This window comes from Microcaecilia unicolor, chromosome 1, assembly GCF_901765095.1.
Source record: "Microcaecilia unicolor chromosome 1, aMicUni1.1, whole genome shotgun sequence".
Taxonomy (NCBI): Eukaryota; Metazoa; Chordata; class Amphibia; order Gymnophiona; family Siphonopidae; genus Microcaecilia; species Microcaecilia unicolor.
In genome coordinates, this window is record NC_044031.1 from 383,931,023 (window position 1) to 383,953,948 (window position 22,926).

The 22,926-nt window shown below is 42.9% G+C and overlaps 1 protein-coding gene across 1 annotated transcript in view; it reads right to left on the reverse strand.

The window, feature by feature from the left end:
- Positions 1-4,036: 4,036 nt before the first annotated feature.
- Positions 4,037-22,926, reverse strand: part of LOC115474847 (chondroadherin-like) — a 53,138-nt gene continuing 34,248 nt past the window's right edge. The window contains 3 exon segments of the mRNA XM_030210546.1: positions 4,037-6,259; positions 17,063-17,237; positions 17,240-17,667. Coding sequence (XP_030066406.1) covers positions 6,174-6,259; positions 17,063-17,237; positions 17,240-17,667 — 689 coding nt within the window. The 3' untranslated portion in view covers positions 4,037-6,173.

Consider the following 22,926-nt stretch of genomic DNA (forward strand, 5'->3'; position numbering starts at 1 on the left):
GACCATGTTCGATGAAAGAAACTTTTGAACTGATACTTAATTTGAGAACTACTGTTGCTGTTTATGGACATTATAGATTCATATTATGTTTTATTTTCAGTTTAGCAGCAGTCCTGTCTAGATATTGAAAAGGTTTTATTTCCTTTATTGTTCTAAATGTTTTTCCACGAGTTTCCCCGTTATTTCTGTTTATGTAATTTAAATTGAAATTGATATTGTTCAGATACAAGGGTAACATCAAACCCTAATACTGGCTAAGATATCATAATGTAGATGTAAACTCTGTTAGTATCAACCTGTTATGCAATTGTTTAACTTTGGTGTAGGCTTACTTGAGCTGCATGTCTTTCTGTAGGTTTGACTAAGCTCCAAGTGGGGTAACGGATATATACAATGCTTCCCATACTTCCAGGTCATTATGCTTATGTCAAGATCCATGCATGACCTTGGTTAATATAAATTTTCCTAGGATTGACCATTTTTGCTGTATGAGGCAACCTCATACTTGCTATCCACTTATTAGTGCTCATGATTGGATGCCAATAATGAGTACTAGTAAGGTCCAAGAATCCCGACCTGTTTAAGGATTCTGAATACCTACAACCTTAAACAGCCTGCAATCTGAATACTAACCACATATTTGTTGAGCCCATAACAATGCTTAATCAAAACCACTATTCCTTCCGAGGACCACTGATATAGATACATTAGATTATCTCCCCATGTACTATGCAACAGATACAATAGAAGTCATAGCAAGACCTGAAAGTGTTTATTAGTATGATCCACCTGAAATTGCTATTACCCGCATACCTATATTTCATGGGATTTTGTAGATGAACTCATGGTTTTGTTCCAATCATAAAACCTCTCTCACTACAGGTTTGAGTACGCCTCAAGAGGGGTAACATCAAGATTAAGCCCAAGGGGTTGGGTAATATAAAGGGAATTCCATATGCCCAGAAATATACCACCTACGAATGAAGTTTTCTGTCTGGCATAATATCTGCTAGCAACCCATAAGACCAAAACTCCCCCTCTCGTTTGATAGCTTGCCACCTTCTGGAATGGATGATGACGAGCTTGACGAGCTTTGTGTCACCCCTCTCCAGAGGGGGTGACAAGTGGGGAATGTATAATTATACTACAGCAAGAGGCCCTCACTGGATGCCCACCGGAAGGGTGGAAGGCCAGATTTTAGGACTCAGGCTGTAAAAATACCAGCTAGGTTTAAAAATCTATGACTGGCTGAGCAAGGACTTGCATTTCCTGTAAGTTAATATGTGTCCCCGCTTGGGATCCATCCACTGGAATAGTGGTGGGTCAATTTACATACCTTAAACAGCCTAAACTGGAAAAAAGTACTAAGTAGGCCAAACAGCAAGCAAGTGATTTAATATTTGAGAATCTGCAAAAAGCAGGTCTGAACAATGAGTCCTGATACAAACTTGGTACAAATTTTAAATCCAATATAGCACCTGTAATGAAAAATCAGATGAATAAAATGGAGCTTATTAGTTTTGGTATACAATGATACAGAGGTAATACAGAGTTCATGAGATGGTATGAAAGGTATTGAGATGGTATGAAAAGTATTGCAGCCGGAAGATGTGAAACTGTTATCTCAACGCTTCCCAAAACATGTTGATAATTAGCAGTAGCTGAGAACGGAAGGAGGTGGGCACATCCGACAGCAGACAGCATGGGAAAGTATGCTCTCAGAAATGCGAAATATTAGCTAGGTATCTCACCATTCACTTCTATGGAGAGGATAGAGTATAAAAGAAGGAAGATTTTGGCTTGGTTAGAGAGTCTTCTCCAAAGCTTCTGTCAGACGGCGAAGCTCTGTCCGGTTGTACCCAGAATCTGTCTGCTGAATGTACCTGATTAAAGCCTGATGTACAAATAAAATCCTTATTCGAAATGATGATTTGTGGGCTTAACTTAATGATGAAAGGCTGTAAGTATAAATGCTTCTGCTGTATCAGGCTATCACTCGCTGCATTATATAACTTGTAACCTAAATCCAGTTTGTCATAAGGCTGGTATCTGTTCCTTGCCAGTGCTGAGAGGCGGACTAATGCGGGTCTCTTAGATCTAACGTCTCTTTCAGTGGCAACTCCTCTTAGAACTTCACAACCCCCTGATTGCCCCAGTTCTAGGGCTATTCAGAGATGGAGTCAGATTAAGGTCATTTAAGCCTTCTTGGGGGGGGGCTCGGGACCCCTTAATTCACGACACCAAGCTCTCTTCTGTTTCTTACCTCCTGCGCCTTACCAAAGCTACTAAGTCTTCTGTGAGCAGCAGGAAATGCTTGCTTTGGCAGGGCATCTACATTGCTCCATGGGGCACCTCCAAACTCCTGTCCTGTGGCCAATATTATTCCTGTGGTGCAGCTGAGTTGGTGCAGACGGGGCAGGAGAATGAGGGTCCAAGCCACCATTCATTGCCTGTGCTGGTGTTATGAGCATGTGGGTATAGCCTTATGTCAGATAAAGGTTGTAGGATGTGTGGACCTGTGAGTTTTGAAGATGCTCAGAGCCGGCAAGGACTGGGATGAGGGAAGGTAACTGCTCTGTTACTGAGCAAGTGTTGCCGGAGAACCACAGGGGATGAATAAACTGATGAACTTAATGGAAGGGGAAAGAGAATTAGGAGGTGATGAAGACATGATGTAGATGGAGGGATAATTAAGTGATCAGAGTACTGCAGCTGCTGCAGAATGGGTAAGAGGTAAAGGAGAAGATGCTGAGGGACAAGGTGATGAGAGAAAGTTTATGCTGAAAATCATCTTCTTTAAAACTGCTAACCCTTGATAGTTCTGCCCTATCCAACCTCATCACCCTTCTTTCACTAATTTCACCAGTTTTTATTTCTGCTCTCTTGCCTTCACACCGTTCTAGATCCCTCTCTACCATTCAGCTTTCTTTTCTTACACCTGACTGAGGACTGGTGTGTGAAGCTCCCTCCCTTCAGAGGATCTGAATGCAGACTCTGCAGGATCCCCAACCCTGTTAACCAAGGAGGTAATCATCACTGGACAGTATTCCTGGATAATTACCCTGGGATAGAAAAGGTTCACCTGACGAATGCATATATAATTAGCCTGGGGGATTTTTGATGGGTGATTATACTAGTATAATTCAGGTGACCCCTGTTATTTTAGGTGTATTAATCCAGGTTAACTGCACTGGATACATTGGGGTCACAGGTTTCTCAACCTTGTCTTTGGGACACACGAAGCCAGTCAGGTTTTCAGAACATCCACAATGCATATACATAAGATAAATTATATTTGCATACAGTAATACATGCAAATTTATCTCGTGACTGGCTGCATGTGTCCCAAAGACTGGGTTGAGAAGCCCTGTTCTACAGGAATGCTACCAATTATGGTGCTCTAATTCTCTCCAGTGTGCCTCTTTCTTTTCTCAAGGTTTCCACATCCTGGCCATTTTTTTCAGCTCCCCTGCCCGCCTGTTCTCTGCTTGCTGCCCCCTCCCCTTTTTTTGCCCTTTAAAATTCTCTCCACTATTGACTAAAATGTAATATGAAGATACTCTTGATGAGAAAAATAAGTGTTGAAGTAAGGCATTGTTAAAAAGTTACAGGTTACACCATGGTCAGTAGGGTTTTTTTTTTTGTTTGTTTTACACCAGCTGTGCTGCTAAAAAAAAAAAATCCAGATATTCAGTGCCACTGTCTGGATAGTGGGTGGTGCTCTTACTATCCTGATAAGGGAAATAGCACTGGAATTTGTCTAAATAGAAGCAGCATTCAGCCTGCTATCCAACTAGGACAGCCTTCTAAGTTACTCAGCAGATTGAATATTGCCATTATCTGGATAAGTTCTAGGACCACCCCTGGCACTCTATCTGCATAGTGTGGAGGCCACCTTTAAGGATAGCCAGAGGCACTATCCCAATGCTGTCATCCAGAGAAGTACTTTTGAATAGTGACCCGTTACCAACTGATCTTTAATAGATACCTTGTAAAAACTTTTAAATGCTTAAAGAAAACAAGAAATGGGATCTTCAGACCAAATAATCAAAGCTTAGCAGTTTTATTTTCCTTGCTGCTGACAGTGCTCATAACTATTTTGATTGCTACATTTGTGGGAAAGTAATTGATTCCAGCTGTTTTACAATCATGCACTATGATACACCCCAAGCAGGCAGTGAGCAAAGACTGGAAAAATTCAGCTGTATGAGTTATGAAAATAGTTCCCCCAAATTAACGTTTTATGTATCCACACACTTTTAGTAGAGAAATATCTTCTCAAACATAAGAACAACCGATAGATGTGTATAATACATAATAGGCAGCAGTATATAGTGATGGAAAAGGAACCAGTAAGTCTAGTAGGGGAGAGGGTTTTAGTCATTCATTTCAGTCTTGGTTTTCTTCATATTCATTCACTTCATTTCATTATCATCTCTTAGGACTGGGGTCACAATTATGCACATCATCAAAGACATTTGAGGCAAGTCAAAATAAGTATGTAAGTTATAATAAAACTATAAATTTCACCTGACCCTCCACTGATCCCAAATCCAACCCCTAGTTTCTAAGCTTATACCCACCTACTACACTATTAGTTACTGTATCAAGAAGAAAATGCTATTCTAAATATCCAGGCCTTGATACCTTTCTTTGGACCAAAGCAGCAATAATTGATAGATGAGTTATGAAATGACCAGGACTCTTCTACTTTTCTTTCAATATGGCTACTCTGATGTTCCATGCTAACTCTGTAGTTGCTGTTTCTTCTAAGTCAGATACAAAATAAGCCAATGTGATCAGACAACTGATGTAATGAATTGCAGCAAAACCTTAATCTTCACTTAGTGTTCATGTTTTAAAAAAATCAAACGGTTGATCTAGCACTGAAAATGCCGTTGCTGAACACAAATGACACAAATCTAACTTTTCTACTTGTGCTGTGTACCATAACTAGAAAACAGCAATAAAATTGTCCAGCAGAGTGCAACATTTGATTGTGATTGCACAATGAGAATTTAGCTGGCAGATAATAATGTGGTGTATATCAAACAAAGAAGTTCATCACAACAGCTACAGAGGTACAGGATGGGACACACAGAGCACAAGGCCTAGCTAGTCTGTTCAATTCCCATTCCCACTGCAATACCACAGATCCTACTTGCTTTCTGGCTTTTCCATCTCCCTCTCTTTCCCAGATAAAATAGGAAAGCTGCCATTATGAAACAGACACAGGACATCATCCTCAACATGAATTTCTTGTACATCACTTTTCTTGGTGAGCTAGCACCTCTTAATACTTTTCCTACAGTCTGCTGCCATGCACATTCTTCTATTTTATGCCCCCCTTTTTTTAATATGGTTGGGAGGGGGTGACAGGATTTACAGATCTTCAAAGGCTTATGTATCTTGGTGTAGATGGCAAAGTGGTAGGTGCTGCAAGACTGCAGTCGAGCTTCTCCTCTCCATTCATAGCCCACTGGTTGGAGGCCATCACATATATATGCCTGTCATCATCAATCTCATCATAAACCGGGTCTCCCTCGTGTTTGGATGGGTCTGCATGGAAATATTTCCTGTTGGCCAACTCATCTTCATCATAGTAACGCTGGAATCCAGTGGTACGAGATCGCAGCTTATACACAGCTACAAGGAGTAATCCAAGTACCACAACTACCACCACCACAGCAATAGACACCCCAGTAGCCACTGTGGAATGAGCCTGACTTGATGAGGAATGTTCCGGATGGATGATGCTGGGGCGGTCTGCAGTGTGACCTCCTGAGCACTGCCTGGCTGCAGGAGATAAGCATTTTGAGATGTATTTACTCTGCGGGATTATACAGACGGTATACTCTGTGCCAGCTTCCAGCTGGGAAAGTTCCACTTCCAGTATACCTCCAGTCACTTCCAGCACTTCTTTGGTTTTCATTGTAGCATAGTGCACCTCAAACTGTTTATGGTTGCCAGAAGATGACCAGGTGACTATTAGGGAAGAATCTCTTTTGCTTCTTACCTTTACACTAGTAACATGGTTAGATAGGCAAGGGTCCCATTTCTCTGTCACATAGTTGATTGTAGAGTGCTTGATGGTGGTTGGTAGCAGGGGCTTGATGGTGGAGGCAGTTGTAGCTTTGGTACTGGGTTTTGGAAGAGGGATCTTGGCTGGTTGCTCAGTGCCTGAGGGGTTTCCACGTACATCTTTGTAGGTTGGCAGGGTGACTTCCGAGCCAAAAGGTGGGCAAGTTAGCTTTTGTAACTGGAGTGTGGGAAAAAAAAAAGAATGAACATAAAATACTGAAAATCCACATACATGTGTATGTATATGATAGATTTAATTACACTATTAGTAATGTCTTCAGAATTGTTAGTGCTCGTGTTTGTTTGAAAAGGAACTTGTTCAGCTCACATCTGTTTGAAAGGAATTGCTTTTAGGTTTGTCGTCATCTGAATATTTAAGACCCCCCCCCTCCCCACCACCACACACTCAATGCTACTGAATATTTAATCAACTCACTTAAAGGCTCTTAAATCACACAACCCAAAATATCAGCATCCACAGTCTATAATCTTGTGATACTCAATTTTAGACTAATTTAGAATAGTCTTAGAAGACCTCAGTCATCAGAGTCATGGGGCACTATATACTTTTAGCCGCCAATCCTCATTGGTCTCTGTGATATACACTAATTTGTTTAATTTTTTTTTTATCATTTACTTCATTTTAACTGAAAATATTCACCATAAATTTTGTTAATAGTCTTAAATTATTCCTTATATAGGGTTTTATGCTATACAAGCACTTAATTTCAGTCAGTCTGTTTTTTAGGGGATCTGTTGTCCTGAATATTTAATTTCATTACAATAGAGGGAGTTTAGACAAGCACTGCCTTGCTTATCCCATATTGTATTTTAGCCAGACAAGGGGATTAAGATTTGTACTTGTGCAAGAACTGCTTTGGAATCTTGTGCAATGACTGTTAAATATCATGAAACATGAATGCGGCAGGTTGACTATTCCTAATGATTTGATTGACCTGACAGCTTTTTTTCGTTGCTTTGGATTTCCAACTCAGTGGTTACTAGCCCTCACTAGAGATGCACTCCATTATTCACTGTGAATGTGATTTTCTTCTGAGATTGCTCACCAAATTTATCCCTTATCTCTTAGACGATATAGTGGAGTAGTGGAAGTTGGGGGGTGGGATGGAGGGAGGTGCTTTACATTGTATGTCTTGTAAGTAAGGTCTCTGGTTCTTGTTATGTGGAAATAACTTTCTTATGTTGGTATTGCTGTTTAAAAATTAATAAACATGATTTATACCATATACCTTCATTCACACCCCAGTGTTCCTCTACATCCAGTTCAGGTACCACAGTGACAATAATCAAGTGGGGCCCTGCACGCCTACTTGGCATATAAAGAGGCACTTTGGGAGGCTAAGTTCCATAGGTTTCTATGGAACTTTGGGAGGCTAAGTGCTTTGAAAATGAGCCTCTATGTATCACAGACAAGGCAGATTAACACTAGATTGGGCCCTAGGCAAACTTACAGTTGTGGGCCTCCCTACCATGGACCTCCATTTACTTATTTTCTCGTATCATGTCCATTCATTTTCTCAGCCACTCCCAACCCCATACCACAGATATCCAGACACTTTAGCCATCCTTCTGGCTTCAGGACAATTACTTTAAAAATCTGTAGAATCCTCTAAAAATCCTAACAGTTGGAAACCTAACCCATGTCCTAACATATCAGAAATATTCTTTCCCCCCCCCCCCCCCCCCCCCGCTTTTAAGCTTTTGTTTCCTACGTAATTGCATAGTTTGTCTATGCTCTAATATGGCCCTGATCTCGGAGAACTGTTTGTGTGACCTGGGAAGATTTTTTTTGTCTCTCTGTGTGTGACAGCACAGATTGAACGCCAAGCTGTATTAGAAAATGGGTGATTTCAAAAGCCTATTGCGATCTTCTGAGAAGCCAAGTTACCCAGTTCCAGGAGTTAAATATTAGGCTGGTCCCCAGGTTTCCTACAACCTTTTCATGTTGCATTATGAGAACTGCAGCACTGATTTGAATATGTAGAATAAGACTACAAATACAATGCTGCATTGGGATTTAAGGTCAACAGGAGTCCAAAAAATCTCCCTGCTGAAATTGGATAACTTGGCAGCTTTGGATGAGGAGGTTTAATGACAGAAGATGGCATGAGCTTATCTGGCCTATTATCTAGGCTGAAGCCAGTGGGTGGAGCTTACCTCCAAATTGGTTGGTCCAAAACAATATCAAACTTGTGAGGTTTATTTTGTTTTGCATTCTTTGTTAGGAGGGGATTGGGGGATGTAAGGGGAGTTGGGGGGGGGGGTTAAGGGTTCTGTGAAGGGAGGGAGGCATAGGTACCCTGTATAAGAGGCTTGAGGAGGCTAAGCCTCCCCAGCCCAACTGTGACCTTCCCCACCTGCCTCCTCCAATTTGGCCCCAGTACAGCCAGGAACAAAATTGTATCTTCCCCCACCCCCCGCTGAGCCCACCTTCAGCTCCCCAACAGTCCTCCTTTCTGTTTCTGCTGTGGCCGCCCTGTGTTTAAACCTTTTATTTTAAATCTCAGCAGCGGCTCGCCTGCAGCTTTTTCCTTCCCGCTCAGTGTCCCGCCCTTGCGGAAACAGGAAATACCTCATCAGAGGAAGGCAGGACACTGAGCAGGAAAGGAATGGCTGGAGGTGAGCTGCCACTGAGACTTAAAAGGTTTAAATGCAGGGCGACCGCAGCAGGAATGGAAAGGAGGGCTGTCAGAGAGCTGAGGATGGGCAGGTGGGGATGGGTTGGACCTCGAACTCGGGGGCTGAAAAGGGGGGCTGGGGTAAGTCACTGGACATGGATGGGAGGAGAGGACAGGGGAGAGAGGAGAAATCACTGGACATGGAGGGGAGGATGGGCAGAGGAGAATCACTGGACATGGAGGAGAGAGAGGAGAATTGCTGGATGGATGGATGGAGGGAGGGGAGGGAAGACAGAAAGGAGATGCACATGGATGGAGGGCAGGGAAGAGAGGAGAAATATTGGACAGGGATGGAGGGAAGGAAAGAAAGACGAAGGAGATGCACACGGATGGAGGTGAAGGGAGAGAGGAGAAATGGTGGACATGGATGGGGGGAGGAACTGCTGAATTTAAGGGCTGGATTGGAACACTTTGTGGGCAAATGCTGAAACTGGAGGAAGGATAGGGACAGGGCTACAGATGGTAGACAGGACATATAAGAACACAGGAGGATGGTGGACATGGTGCGAGAAAAAATATCAAATGGAAAGAAGACACTGCATAAAACAGAAGACACTGGGACCAAAGCGAATAGAAAAACTACATGCTCAGAGAACAAAGGTAGAAAAAAGTATTTTATTCAGAATTTATCAGTTGGAATATGCCAGCTTTTGGAAATGTGCTTCTGTGATATTTGCATTTACGTTTTAATTTCTCTAGTATTGCTGCATCCTGAGTCTGACTTCTTGAGGTAACTTTCCAGTTCAGTATTTTGCCTTCATATCTTTTAATTTCTAGTTCCTTGTGTCATATCTGTTGTCATGTGTTTTTCATGTGTGGTCAAAGTGCAGTATTCTGCTAGCGTGTAGTATTTGCAGCCTTTTTTGTTTTTCACTAGGTAGTATATTGGTGTTCTAGAGCCCAGTGTAATTACAGTTCTGCCTTTCCACGCATAAGGTTGTAGCTCGTCCTGTCCTTGGAATTAGTGCTGTTATGGTTTGGTAAGGTTCTGAGTGTGTTTTTGCACAAGTTTGTGTATAGTGTTTTGCAGTGGAGAGATTGCGTATTGACCTTACTGAGGTGACATCAACACTTTAATTTTAGTTTGTTTGTCATAACATCAGACATGGTTTTAAAATATTTTGGAGGATCTGATGTTGAATTGTTCCATAGATGTGTATGTGGTTTAGTGTTGTTAAGTGCTTGAAACTCTGAAAGCAGCTGCTTCAGCACCTTTTTATCCAAATTCTACAAAGCTTTTGAAACTGGCACTTACTGTGCCTGTTGGCACAGCTACCTGTGAGAGATGCTTTTCTGCCATGAGATGTGTATGAAATTGGTTGAGATCCACAATGGGTCAGGAAAGACTGACAGCTTTATGTTTACTGAACATTGAAAGTGATCTTGTTGGAGATATTAACCCTGAGTAGATCATTGACACCTATGATGTGAAGTCTAGTCGCCGGATGTTACTTCACTATTGTGACCATTTCATTTTGGGATTTTCCATTGATGTAAATAGCATTGTTCAATAATTGATAACATTTTTGAATAGTACACATTGATTAATATATGCTTTGAGCAACCACCACAAAGTAGAAATTGTCTTCATCTGGGTAGAAGCAAGGCTTCAGGGAGCCAAACTCCAGATCTGCATTTTTATTCACCACACCTGGCATTTTTGTATGCCTATAGAATTTTATTTTTAATCCATTTATTTAAAAATTTTTCATAAGGTACATAGGCAAGTCATGTTGACATGTCAAGCTCGCTTTACAACACTAAACCTTATAAATTCAACATCTTTAACAAGCAGAAACATAACTCAGGGTGTTATCCCTTACCTAGACCTAATCCGTAAACCCTCCCTCCCTCCTAATTCCTTGCCTATAGAATTTGTACTCCCAAATGGATGTGTGGGGTTTTGTTTTTTCTCATTCTTTACAATATTTAAGTCCACAAGTTCTGAAATTTCCATGTGTGCCCCATGCAAGCAGCGCTGTGAGACTGCCTCAGCGCACTCACTCTCCATTCCCAGCAGCCAAACTGTCACAGATAGTTCGTTCCACTGTGTACATCCATATGCTACACAAGTTGGCATGATTCTAACTATAACCGAAATAAAATAACAATGACGACAACACGGATGCAGCAGTGGATAGTTTGTCTTGGACATAACCAAGATGCAGGGCTTTTTTTGAGGGGGTACTTGGGGGTAACTGAGTACCGGCACTTTTTCCATTGTCTGCTAAAATGGACCCATGGTCCCCAAGTTTTAATGAAAGAGCTCAGGCTCTACATAACAATTCTGCCTTGTCATAGATTCTGTGACTGGTTGCAGGGGGGTCTGGCTATTATGGGGTGGGTCCCTCAGTAATCACCCCACCCCTGAAGAGTGGCCCAGCATTTGAGTACTGGCACCTTTTTTGCTAGAAAATATGCACTGCCAAGATGGCTGCTGTTGGGGGAAACTGGCTTCCACTTTTTGACGTCATACTGTCTCCTGTCATTAAACCTCTTTGGCTCTGGATCTCTGTGCTAAAAGCAGGTTTGCTAAATAGCTCCAGTTTTACCCAATACGGTTCATCCTGTCCCGGGTCTATTGAGATTTGTAGTCTTGTTTAGTTAGGAAATGCCAATTGAGAAATCAGGACTACAGGTCCCGGCATGCAATGGAGGTAAATCCAGGACTGTATTAATGTAAAAAGAGGAAGTAAGATCACTGTTCAACAAGGGTCTCAGAATGGTTGTTAAAGCAATACAAGCCCAAACTGGAGCTCTGTTAATGCTGATTTATGGTTGGAAAATATGTAGGCACCTTCATTTTCAATTTTATGGTAGTTTATTTTTCACCAAAAGTTATCAGTGTATAATTCTAGAAGAGTAAAACCAGGTGAAAAATCAGTGGAAAAATGACTTACTTTACTATGGGTAAAAGTCAAGAATTTATTTTGGTGGACAGATAACATTTTCCTTTGAATCAACTCTTTACTTTGCTATCCTGAATACTGAAACCATGGACTCACAATTAAAGTTTGCATGGAAAGGGGTAGGGATTGTTAAAGGCTTAATTATGGGCAGCATTGCTAAACATTTTACCCAACTCCAGCACTGTGGTCTGACAGCCATATGTGGTGTTGCTTCTTTCTGGTGATTGTACAGGCTGCCACTGGCACTCCCTACCACTCACAGCCCTAATTGCTGTCCTCCCTGGCCTTTTAAGAGCACTGTTTCTGTTCTCCCACAATGCCCAGTAACCACTCTCACTTCCTCCTGTCCATTTTTGAGCACCCATTACTCTTTTTTTATTTTTTTAACCCTTCTAACTATCCGTAGTCCCCACTGCTTACTCTCACTCCTGATTAGCAATTTTAGCTGGCTCTTCTGACTGTTAAGACACATGGAGCTGTATGTTGTACCATAATCCCATGGTTCTGGCCAATCATCACAACAGCAATGTGGAAATATGGGTACCGTGTGCATTAATTCTCTAAAGAAGGTGCTTCATTTACATGCACAATTGGTGTGTAAATGTACTTGAATGCATATATGTACACATAGGTGGAGTCTGGGTGGGACTCATACACAATTTATTGAATGCTATATGTTATACGCATTTACCTCTGGTATTTAAGGCAACGATTACTTACACCAGCTCTGTGGCTGGTGTAAATGCGTGTGCTTATATACACAGTTACATTAGTATTTGATAAAAGAAAGTAGGCACCACATAGACACCCTGTTATAGAGTTACCCTCCAGGGGGCAACTCTGCAACTGGCACCTCCATTTTGGCACTCTACGGACTGCTGGTAGGAGCCTATTCAATAGATGGAAGCTAGGGGTCGCTATTCTCTTATAGAACACTAATGTAACCCGGCACTGGCACACCCATCATTTAGAAGCTCTGCCCATGTACACACTTCCCCAGCAAATGCACAGGTATGCACTTAAGTGGCATCCTGGCATATACCTGCCTATGTGTGCACATATACACATATATGCTAGCACTGTAAATATTTACACACATGTAATGGTGGCACAAATGTTAGGGCCCGTCCAGTGCCTAAGAGCTTCACTACAGAACTGAAAGTCGACAGCGTCTGTGTCACCTACAAATACTGTGCTTCATCTGTTAGAACAGGAAGAGTGTGCTGCAGCCAGATCTGCGATTGTGGCCTTGCATTTTAAAAGGCGCCTACCTTATGAAAATGAGCTTAAATTGATTTTTGTGATCTTGAGACTGCCTGTCTCATCCTCTTTTCCCACCTCCTTCTATTATCTCTCTACCCTTCTTCATTGGCCTGTTAAATATGGAGTTCCACCTACCTTCTCATAAGTTTTGATTGTACACTGCTTTGATTTCCCTGGCACAAAAGGGGAATTTAATTTGAATAAGAACCCATAAAATCTGGGAATTTGTGGGTGAAAATTGGTGTAAACTGAAACCAGTGGTCCTTAGAAATATGTAAGACTGTGTGCCTGAGTAAAAGTTCCGGATAAAGCTGCTGTTGGAACATCACACCCATTATTTCATGTCTCTTTATTCTCCAAGTCAGGACTTCGTACAGTTTAGCTCGCAAACTTAGATTGTGTTTTATGGGCCTCGTGCAGCACTCAGCCAGACACCATGACTCCCTCTAGATCCTGCGTGTAAAACTGGTAATTTTCAAAGGGGATTAGGCAGGTAACTCCTGTAGTAACCCAGCTGGATTTCCTTGGGTCAGTGACATAGCCATAGATGGGCAGCGGCTCAACCGCTTTAAGCTCAAGCCCACCATTGCTGTGGCTGTCCAGGTGACGACATCCTCTGACAGCCAAAATTCCTACCAAGCTTAGCAGTCAGCAACAATGTTCCTAGGCTGACACCAGAACACCGCACGTGTGTGAAAACTGAGCATGTTCAGGGTGCCAAGTTTGATAGGAGTTCTGGCTGCCAGAGGAAGAGGTCTTCAGCTGGCAGGGCTTGGGGATCTCCACCAGCTAAAATATTTATATTTTTAGTTTGGGGGGGGGGGGTGCTGGGGGACAGGGAGGGGGCAGAGAACGGGACCAGAGAGAAAATTTTGTGCCCAACCATTTTGGGCTTAAGCCCACCCAAAATTGTCAGTCTAGTTATACTACTGTCGAGTGAAAAACATAACCCTGTCAGTATGGTAATGCTAATAGGTGTGTCTTGGCGGGAAGGGAGGGTGGGTAGATGGGGGTGGGGTGGGTTGAGGGAGGGGGATTAACAGTTATAAAAAACCTTAAACAATTTTGAAGTTCACTGAGGTTAAAATATGGATGTTACGGATATAGAAGGGGGTGCACTGGGTATTTCATGTGTGATTGTATAAACTTATGAAACAGTGCATCATTCTTATTGGTACCGGAGCAATCCTGTTTTGTTTTTCTGTTTAATAAAGACTTCATGCAAATAAAAAAAAAAGAAAAACATAACCCTTACATTTACATATTTTTAGCTGGATTAACAGAAGCATAGTGGGGAAAGGAGGATATAGGTTGTGGGAGTAAACAATATACATGAGACTGCATTTTTAAGTCTATGTGCAGTGTGCTCCCCCCCCCCCCCCCCCCCACCCCATTCTTCGTATAAATCACAGGTGGAAGTACACAGGTAGTTTGTAGGCACTTTAAACAAAAATTACAGATGAATTTCTCAAAGATTACAAAACTACCTATGCATAACAAGATGGATTACCCTGATTACCCATGTACCCTGAATCTGACCAATAGATATTGCTGTTAGGGGAGCAGAGAGAAGATTGTGTGACCTGTCCTGTTGGGAGAATGCTAATTGGTTTGCTAGAGTTCCACCTGAGCAGCTTTAGATGCCATCTGACCGCTCAGCGCTTTTGTTGGGAGTAGAGAGAAGATCAGGTGACCTGCCCCGTTGGGAGAGTGAGGATTGGTTGGCTGGAATTCCACCTGAGTGGCATCTGATGACGTCTTTGAACACTGCTTGTTGCACTGCTGCCCTTGCAGCACACGGCCACAGGTGTAGGCCAGACCCAATGGGAGCCTTAGAGGAACTGGGAACTCTGCTTGAGCAACTAGTGGCAAGTTACTGTTAATTTCTATTTTTGGTAATGGGGAAGTGTTGTGGTAAGGTTAAAGATAAAGCACTTGCCAGCACACCAAGAATGTCAGGCCCTATAGACAAACATGTAGTGATCAGAGTTTCTCCTATCACTCCTGAATGCCCAGTGGACTCTGGCCCATTTCTTAGTCATGAGGGTTGGCCTACCCCCTCTCTCTCAACTACTTTCTTACTTACTTACTTACTTACTTACTTAGGGAGTCTTTTACTAAAGCGTAGCTTGAGTTATCTGCAGCAGGGCCCATAGGAATAAAAGACCCCCTTACTTTACTTTCTTATTTATTGATTTATTAGCTGGCTTTATGGATATCTGGGTAGGTCAGCTTTTTTCAAAATGTTTGCTGTCACCTTAAGATGGAAACTTCAGGAGACTTATTTGTTCAAGATTTTACTGTGGCATTACCCAATATGGTTAAATGCCCAGACATTTCTCAAGTGGAAACTGAATCAACTAAATGTTAACTGATATATGGCAGGTATTTCCCAGAAACGAGTCCTGGTTGCATACCTCCATTCTTCAGCTTTGTGAATTTTCTCAACACACTGTGACAAAATTATCTGATTTGGATTCTAGATGTCAAATTTTGTATAAAAATTATAATCAGTGTTCTTCTCAGGTTAGAACTTTGCAGGTAGCTAGTGCATCTGCTATAAAAGATAGTTTGCTTATTCACAGGTGTTTAGATAATATTTAGAATTCTGTTAGGGCAAAAATGTAAGTTTCTTGAATTTTCCTTAAACAATTCAATTCTTGTATAATGCTAATATCCCCTTTCCAGGGTTCAGTGCGGTTTACATTCTAGGGGCCCTGTTTACAAAGGTGTGTTAGTGTTTTTAGCACGCCTACACTTAGCGCATGCACTAACCATATAGGCACCTGTAGGGATATTGTAGGCATGTACATGGTTAACGTGCATTAAAAATATTAACATGCCTAGAACGCTGCTTAATAAACAGGGCCCTAGGTGAGACAAAAGCACACAGTGTTAGTGTGAGGTATGAGAAACATATTGTAGGCTATTAGCTCCTGAAATAATTTTGAGGAAATTCCTTAAGGATGTTGTTGCTAATTGAAGAGGCTAAAATTATAGTGTTTAATTCTTACTATGTTTATTTCCAGCAAAGTCAGGGAGAGGAACAAGGAGATCGGGATGCTCAGAATTTAACACAACTTTTAGAAACATCTCAGGATACGATTCATGCCAGAGCTACTCTTCTTGTTTCTTTTAGTTTGGAGCAGGATAAGATCAGGATATTAACATGTTATTTCTCTAAGAAGCATGTTCATTTTTGTGCTCAAAATGTCCTGATTTTCCCAGATGTGACTAAGCCACTCAATTGATGAAGAAACAATTTCTTAGTTATAAAGCTGTGTTTTGACCCTGGGATCCTCTTTTTGTTCTCTCCTCCAATTTCCCTGTTGTCGTTTGATTTTCTGTAATTTTTTATTTTTTGTTACATTTGTACCCTGCGCTTTCCCACTCATGGCAGGCTCAATGCAGCTTACATGGGGCAATGGAGGGTTAAGTGACTTGCCCAGCGTCACAAGGTAAGGATAAGAAATATATTTTTATGACCCTCAATTTGAAAATTTTCTATTAGATAAAGAAAAGGCTAAAGTGGATGTTTAAGCCTAAAGTTTAAGGTCACTTTTGTGGATTGTTTGATCCTTAGTTGGTAGTTTAAAAATCTCTGTATTTCCAGTAATGTGGAATGTGATTTCCTTACTATTGTATTTTGTTGCAATTGAAATATAAATTATTGAAATAAGAAAAAAAGAAAAGAAAAAGAAAGATATTGTTGTTATGTGACCACTGGAATATCTCTCACTCCCAGCCCTCAAAGCCACAGAAGTTTCCTGCAGGACAGTACACAGTGTTGCTATTGAGCCAGCCTTCAGGTCTGAATTTTTAACTTCAGGTCTATTTTGTTGTGCATTAGTTTTAGAAGAAAAGCAAGACTACAAGTCACTGCGATCTGAGAGATGGGAGCAAAGCAACCAGGATCATCCTGTTAATCTGGGCATTCATCAAGTCTCAGAGTTGTCTAGCTACAGCCTGTGCTGGTCTGTCATAGATCACTGCCCACACTTGTCCTGAATGTATCCATCATAGGCTACAAGCCACAGTGGTCAAGATGCAGGTGGCGGATGCCAAGACAGTCCAATTATAGGCTGTGACTGAATAATCAGTGTTCCTTACCTCCACATTGAGAGCAACTGTCCTTGGAGTGCATCAGGGCGCTGCACTTGACCTGACTGTGCTCCTTCTGGGTCTTCCTTATCTGTAACCAGGTATATAGCCAGATCAGGTTACAGTCGCACCTCCAGAGATTTACCCTCCAGAAACAGACTTGTGATAGCCTTGAGACCACTAAAAATGGGAGTGTTCTAGGTGGTTGTTCTTCAGGCTGAGGATCTTCAGTCTGCGCAGCCAGTAGAAAGCCAATGGAGTAATTTTCTGCAATGCTAGCTGATCCAGAAACAGCTGCTCCAGGAACCGGAGCTTCCTCCCAAAGGAGACAGATGTCAGCTTTTGGATAGGGTTGCCACTCAGGTTTAGGACCTGAAGGCTGACAATGGAACGTATTGCAAGCGGTACACTGGCCAGATTGTTGTAGTCCAAGCTGAGTTTCCTCAAACTGGTAAAATCCAAGAATGCTTTAGAGGAAATGTTGGAAATCTGGTTGTTGCTCAGATACAGCCAGCGCAGCTGGGACATGCCACTCAAGGCCCCCTCTGAGAGCTCAGTCAGCAAGTTGTGGCTCAAATATAGGGCAGTCAAATGCTTCAGGGCTGAGAAGACACCTGAAGAGGAAAAACCAAGAGAACAAGGTAAACACAAATCAGGACTGTGTAAACCCTCTCAGTGAATAATATCTACTTCCCTACGTTATAGATCATGTACCATCTCAAGTTGACTTTAATCTACAAATCGCAGTGAAATAATGAGGTTATCAGCCATGCCTGACCATCTCATGAAAGGTTTTTGTTTCCATGAGGTCTCCAAAACAAACACAGAACATTAAGCTAAAAAACCATCATGCACAAGCTTTGATCTTCTGTAATAGATTCCTTACAACTGATTATATTAACCTGAAAATTAAAATGGCTTACTGGGAAAAGCACAGCAGCATAGTTCTGTTACAGAAAGGTTAATTGTTTGTTCTGAGTGATGAAGTTGCCGTCACAAGCATAAATCATAAGTTTCATTATTTTTTAAGTCGCATATGCACTGGCACCAGGCGATGGCTCACCTCCGACCATGCTGAAGCTCCTTTTCCCTTCCCGCTCAATGACTCCCACCCGCCCTTGCGGAAACAGGAAATACCTCATCAGAAGGAGGCGGGACATTGAGCAGGAAGGCGGAAGGGAAAAGCTGGGGTGAGACATCGTGCCTGCAACTGTCTGTCGGGGCCGTGCCATCGCTGCAACAGTCGTCCTGAGACTGGGAGGCGGGTGCTGACGGTGGGCTCAGCGGGGAGGGGGGGGGCACTGGTGGTGGGAGCGGAGCGATCATGATGATGTGGTCCAGAGCGAGCGCGGATCATGATGATGCGATCCGAGCGAGAGGGGCTCAGAGAGGCAGAGTTGAGGCGCGCTGTGCGGGGCCCCCTTAAGCGCGGGGTCCTATGCGGCCGCCTTGGTCGCCTCTGCCAAAGACCAGCCCTGACTCCGCAGATCTCCTGAGAGCTGGTGCAAGGGTAGTAGGTGATCTACATGAATCAATTAAATTCCAGGCCACTACCTCTCAACTTCCCCGCCTCAAGATTTTAATAATTCTACAATCAGGGTCACCCCAACACTATCCCCCTCCCAGAACCATCCTTTCAAAACAAAAAAAAAAGTAGGCTTCATATTTCCCAAAAAAATAAACTGTTTCGTATATACAGTATATCTATTGATTTGATATATTGCCATCAATGAGGTTTATAATAAATGCACCAGAGGAAAAGAGAAGACTAGTAGGAAACAGGAAAGGAAGATATTTCAATCAGATTGAAGGGGAAAAGGGAATCCAAACTGAAAACAGTAGAAGGAGGCGCATCAGGGGAGCAACAGCTGTCTGTCCTTAATTAACCATCTTGCAAGATGCTGTAACTCAGTGCAATGAACCAGTTTTTATTTTGAGTGTAAATCTTGCTTGAGAGTTTTTAATCCCTCAGCTCCTGGAGAATGGAGTTAATAATATACAGGATACGGATGTAACAAAAGAGAGGGAACAAAGTACAAACTAAAGTCCAAACAAAAAAAACAGCACCACGGGCCTTTAAAAATGGAACACAGTTCTTTAATGAATGAGCCTTGACAAAAAGACCCGACACGGGCCGTGTTTCGGTGACTAGCACCTGCGTCAGGGGTCACAGTGATGACGTGGAAAACTTGGGGAATAACTCGAATATATTCCTCTACAATATATTATTCCTTACCCCACGTCTCATGTAGTAAAAGCTACAAAGCACCAAGGCACTTTCACTTTCTGTATCAAACACGTGTCGGGTCTTTTTGTCAAGGCTCATTCATTAAAGAACTGTGTTCCATTTTTAAAGGCCCTTGGTGCTGTTTTTTAATATACAGGATACACCATCAATCAAACTGATTGACAGGTGATATAAGGATTACATCAACCAATCAGCGTTCACTTCTGGGTTAGTGTATGACCACTCTGTGCTCAAACTGCCCCTCCTGTAGGGATGAATGAGTGTTGCTCCTCCCAAGCCTGTCAACTGCTCATACCCAATAACACCCCTCCTCTCTAAACCCACTCCCATCAGAGCTGGTTTTTAGACATTGTGGGGCCCAGGGCAGAAATTGGGGGAGAGGGAGCAGGGGCCCCCTCCTTAATTTCCCCACCATAGTTAATTTCCCTCACTTCCCCTCACTTTGCGGTCTTCTTTAACATTTTTATTTCCCTTTTCCCTTCACAGAGGGGCCCTGATGTGGCAGCCATTCTCACAAGCTGCCTGCGTCTGCTTTGAAGCTCTCCCTCTCTGCCGCGATCCGCCCAAGAGGAAACAGGAAATCACATTGGGAGAGGGGAGTGGGATTGTGGCAGAGAGGGAAAGCTTTGATACAGCTGCAGGCAGCTTGTGAGAATGGCTACCATGGGGTCCCTCTGAGAATGGGAATAACTTTTTAAATTAGATCGGGAAGGGAGGAGGAGATGGACTATGGTGGGGAGAAGGGGAAAAGATGACTGGGCTATGGGGCCCTCTGGAGCCCAGGGCAACTGCCCTGTTTGCCCTCATCTAACGCTGGCCCTGACTCCCATTCTCTAAGCACGCACCCTTGCAACATCATATGAAATGGACACTGTCACTTTCAATACTATCACAAGACAGGTTAATATCATCTCTGGAAGCAGGATTCCTGGCTCCAGAAACCAGATGGTGCTACTTTTTAAGTGACATCACAGGGACATTTTCTTCCCTTTCAATCTGTGCTTGTCACAAAGTAGTTAGCCAAAAGAAGAAAATCACCCCCTCCTTCTGTTCCTATCAGGATGGCTTCAGTGATGGTGTGTATTCCTCTATTAATTTGCCTCACCAATCTATTACATTTCTTTGAAGGGGTGAACAAACATGTGGATAAAGGCGAGCTGGTTGATATTGTGTATCTGGATTTTCAAAAGGCATTTGACAAAGTACCTCATGAAAGGCTCCAGAAGAAATTGGAGAGTCATGGAATAGGAGTAGTGTCCTATGTGGATTAAAAAACTGGTTAGAGGATAGAAAACGGAGAGTAGGGTTAAATGGTCAGTATTCTCAATGGAGAAGGGTAGATAGTGGGGTTCCCCAGGGGTCTGTGATGGGACCGCTGCTTTTTAACATAAATGATTTAGAGATGGGAGTAACTAGTGATGTAATTAAATTTGCTGACGACACAAAGTTATGCAAAGTTGTTAAATTGCGAGAGGATTGTGAAAAATTACAAGAGGACCTTACGAGACTGGGAGACTGGGCGTCTAAAAGGCAGATGACGTTTAATGTGAGCAAGTGCAAAGTGATGCACGTGGTAAAGAGGAACCTGAACTATAGCTATGTAATGCAAGGTTCCACATTAGGAGTCACCGACCAAGAAAGGGATCTTGGTGTTGTTGATGATACGCTGAAATGCTCTGCTCAGTGTGCTGCGGCGGCTAAGAAAGCAAATAGAATGTTAGGTATTATTAGGAAAGAAATGGAAATGGGACTTGATATACCGCCTTTCTGAGGTTTTTGCAACTACATTCAAAGCGGTTTACATATATTCAGGTACTTATTTTGTACCAGAGGCAATGGAGGGTTAAGTGACTTGCCCAGGGTTGCAAGGAGCTGCAGTGGGAATCGAAACTCAGTTCCCCAGGATCAAAGTCCACTGCACTAACCACTAGGCTACTCTTCCACAAAAGTGAGGAAACATAGAAACATGACGGCAGATAAAGGCCATATGACCCATCCAGTCTGCCCATCCTCTGTAACCCCTAATTCTTCCTGTTCCTAAGCGATCCCACATGCTTATCCCATGCCTTTTAAAATTCTGGAACAGTCCTCGACTCCACCACTTCCACCGGGAGGCCATTCCACGCCTCCACCACCCTTTCTGTGAAATAATACTTCCCTAGGTTACTCCTAAGTCCATTCCCTCTTAACTTTGCCGTATGCCCCCTCATTCCAGAGCTCTCCTTCATTTGAAAAAGGCTCTCTCTTCCTGTACATAAATGCCCTTGAGATATTCAAATGTCTCTATCATGTCTCCCTCCTCCCTCCTCTCTTCCAGCATATACATGTTGAGTTCATAAGCCTGTCCCTATAATTTTTGCATTCAAGACCGCTTACTAATTTCGTAGCTGCCCTCTAGACCGACTCCATCCTGTTTATATCTTTCCATAGGTGCAGTCTCCAGAACTGCACGCAGTACTCCAAATGAGGCCTCACCAGAGACTTATACAACGGCACTATCATCTCCTTTTTCCTGCTGGTCATGCCTCTCTTTATGCACCCAAGCATCCTTCTGGCTTTGGCCGTTGATTTTCTACCTGTTGAAAGCTTTAAGGTCGTCCGACACAATCACCCCCAAGTCCCGCTCTTCCTTCGCACACTGAAGCACTACTGTTCCGTTCCCTCAGAATTTTGCGACCCAGTGCATGACCCTGCATTTTTGGGATTAAACCTTTGTTGCCAAATATAGGTCCATTCCTCTAGCTTCACTAGGTCCTTCCTCAGGTCATTCACATCCTCCAGGGTGTCCACCCTGTTGCAGAGTTTAGTATCATCTGCAAAGAGACAAACCTTACCAGACAGCCCTTCCACAATATCGCTCACAAAGACGTTAAAAGAGCCAGCCCTAGGACCGATCCCTGCGGTACTCCGCTGACCACATCCTTTTCTTCAGAGCAAGCTCCATTTACCACCACCATCTGCTCCTACCATTCAACCAATTTTTTACCCAATCAGTTACTCTAGGTCCCACACCGAGGGCACTCAATTTATTTATCAGTTGCCTGTGCGGAACCGTGTCAAGGCTTTGCTGAAATCAAGTATACCACATCAAACGCCCCTCCCTCATCCAACTGTTTGGTCACCAGTCGAAGAGAGACAGTCAGATTCGTCTGACACAACCTGCCACTAGTGAAGCCATGCGGCCTCGGGTCCCGCATTCCATGTAGTCAAGAAATGTCACAATCCCTTCTTTAGAAGCGTTTTCCATTAGCTTACTTACCACCGAGGTCAGACAGGTTCTGTAATTCCCTACCTCCTCCTTACTTCCACTCTTGTGCAAAGGAACCACATCCGCCCTTCTCCAGTCCACGGGGACCACTCTAGTTTCTAAGGAAGCATTGAAGAGGTCCATCAGCAGAGCCGACAGAATTTCTCTGAGTTCCTTAAGCACCCTCGGGTGTATCCCATCAGGCCCCATCGCTCTGTCCACTCTTAGTTTGGCAAGCCCCTCATGAACACAGTCCTCCGTAAACGGGTCTTGGTCTACCATGACTCCATCCCCTTTAGCCTTTGCTTTCTGCAGCCCTACCCCCGGTTTTTCATTCGTGAACACAGAGCTAAAATAATCGTTAAGCAGTTCAGCTTT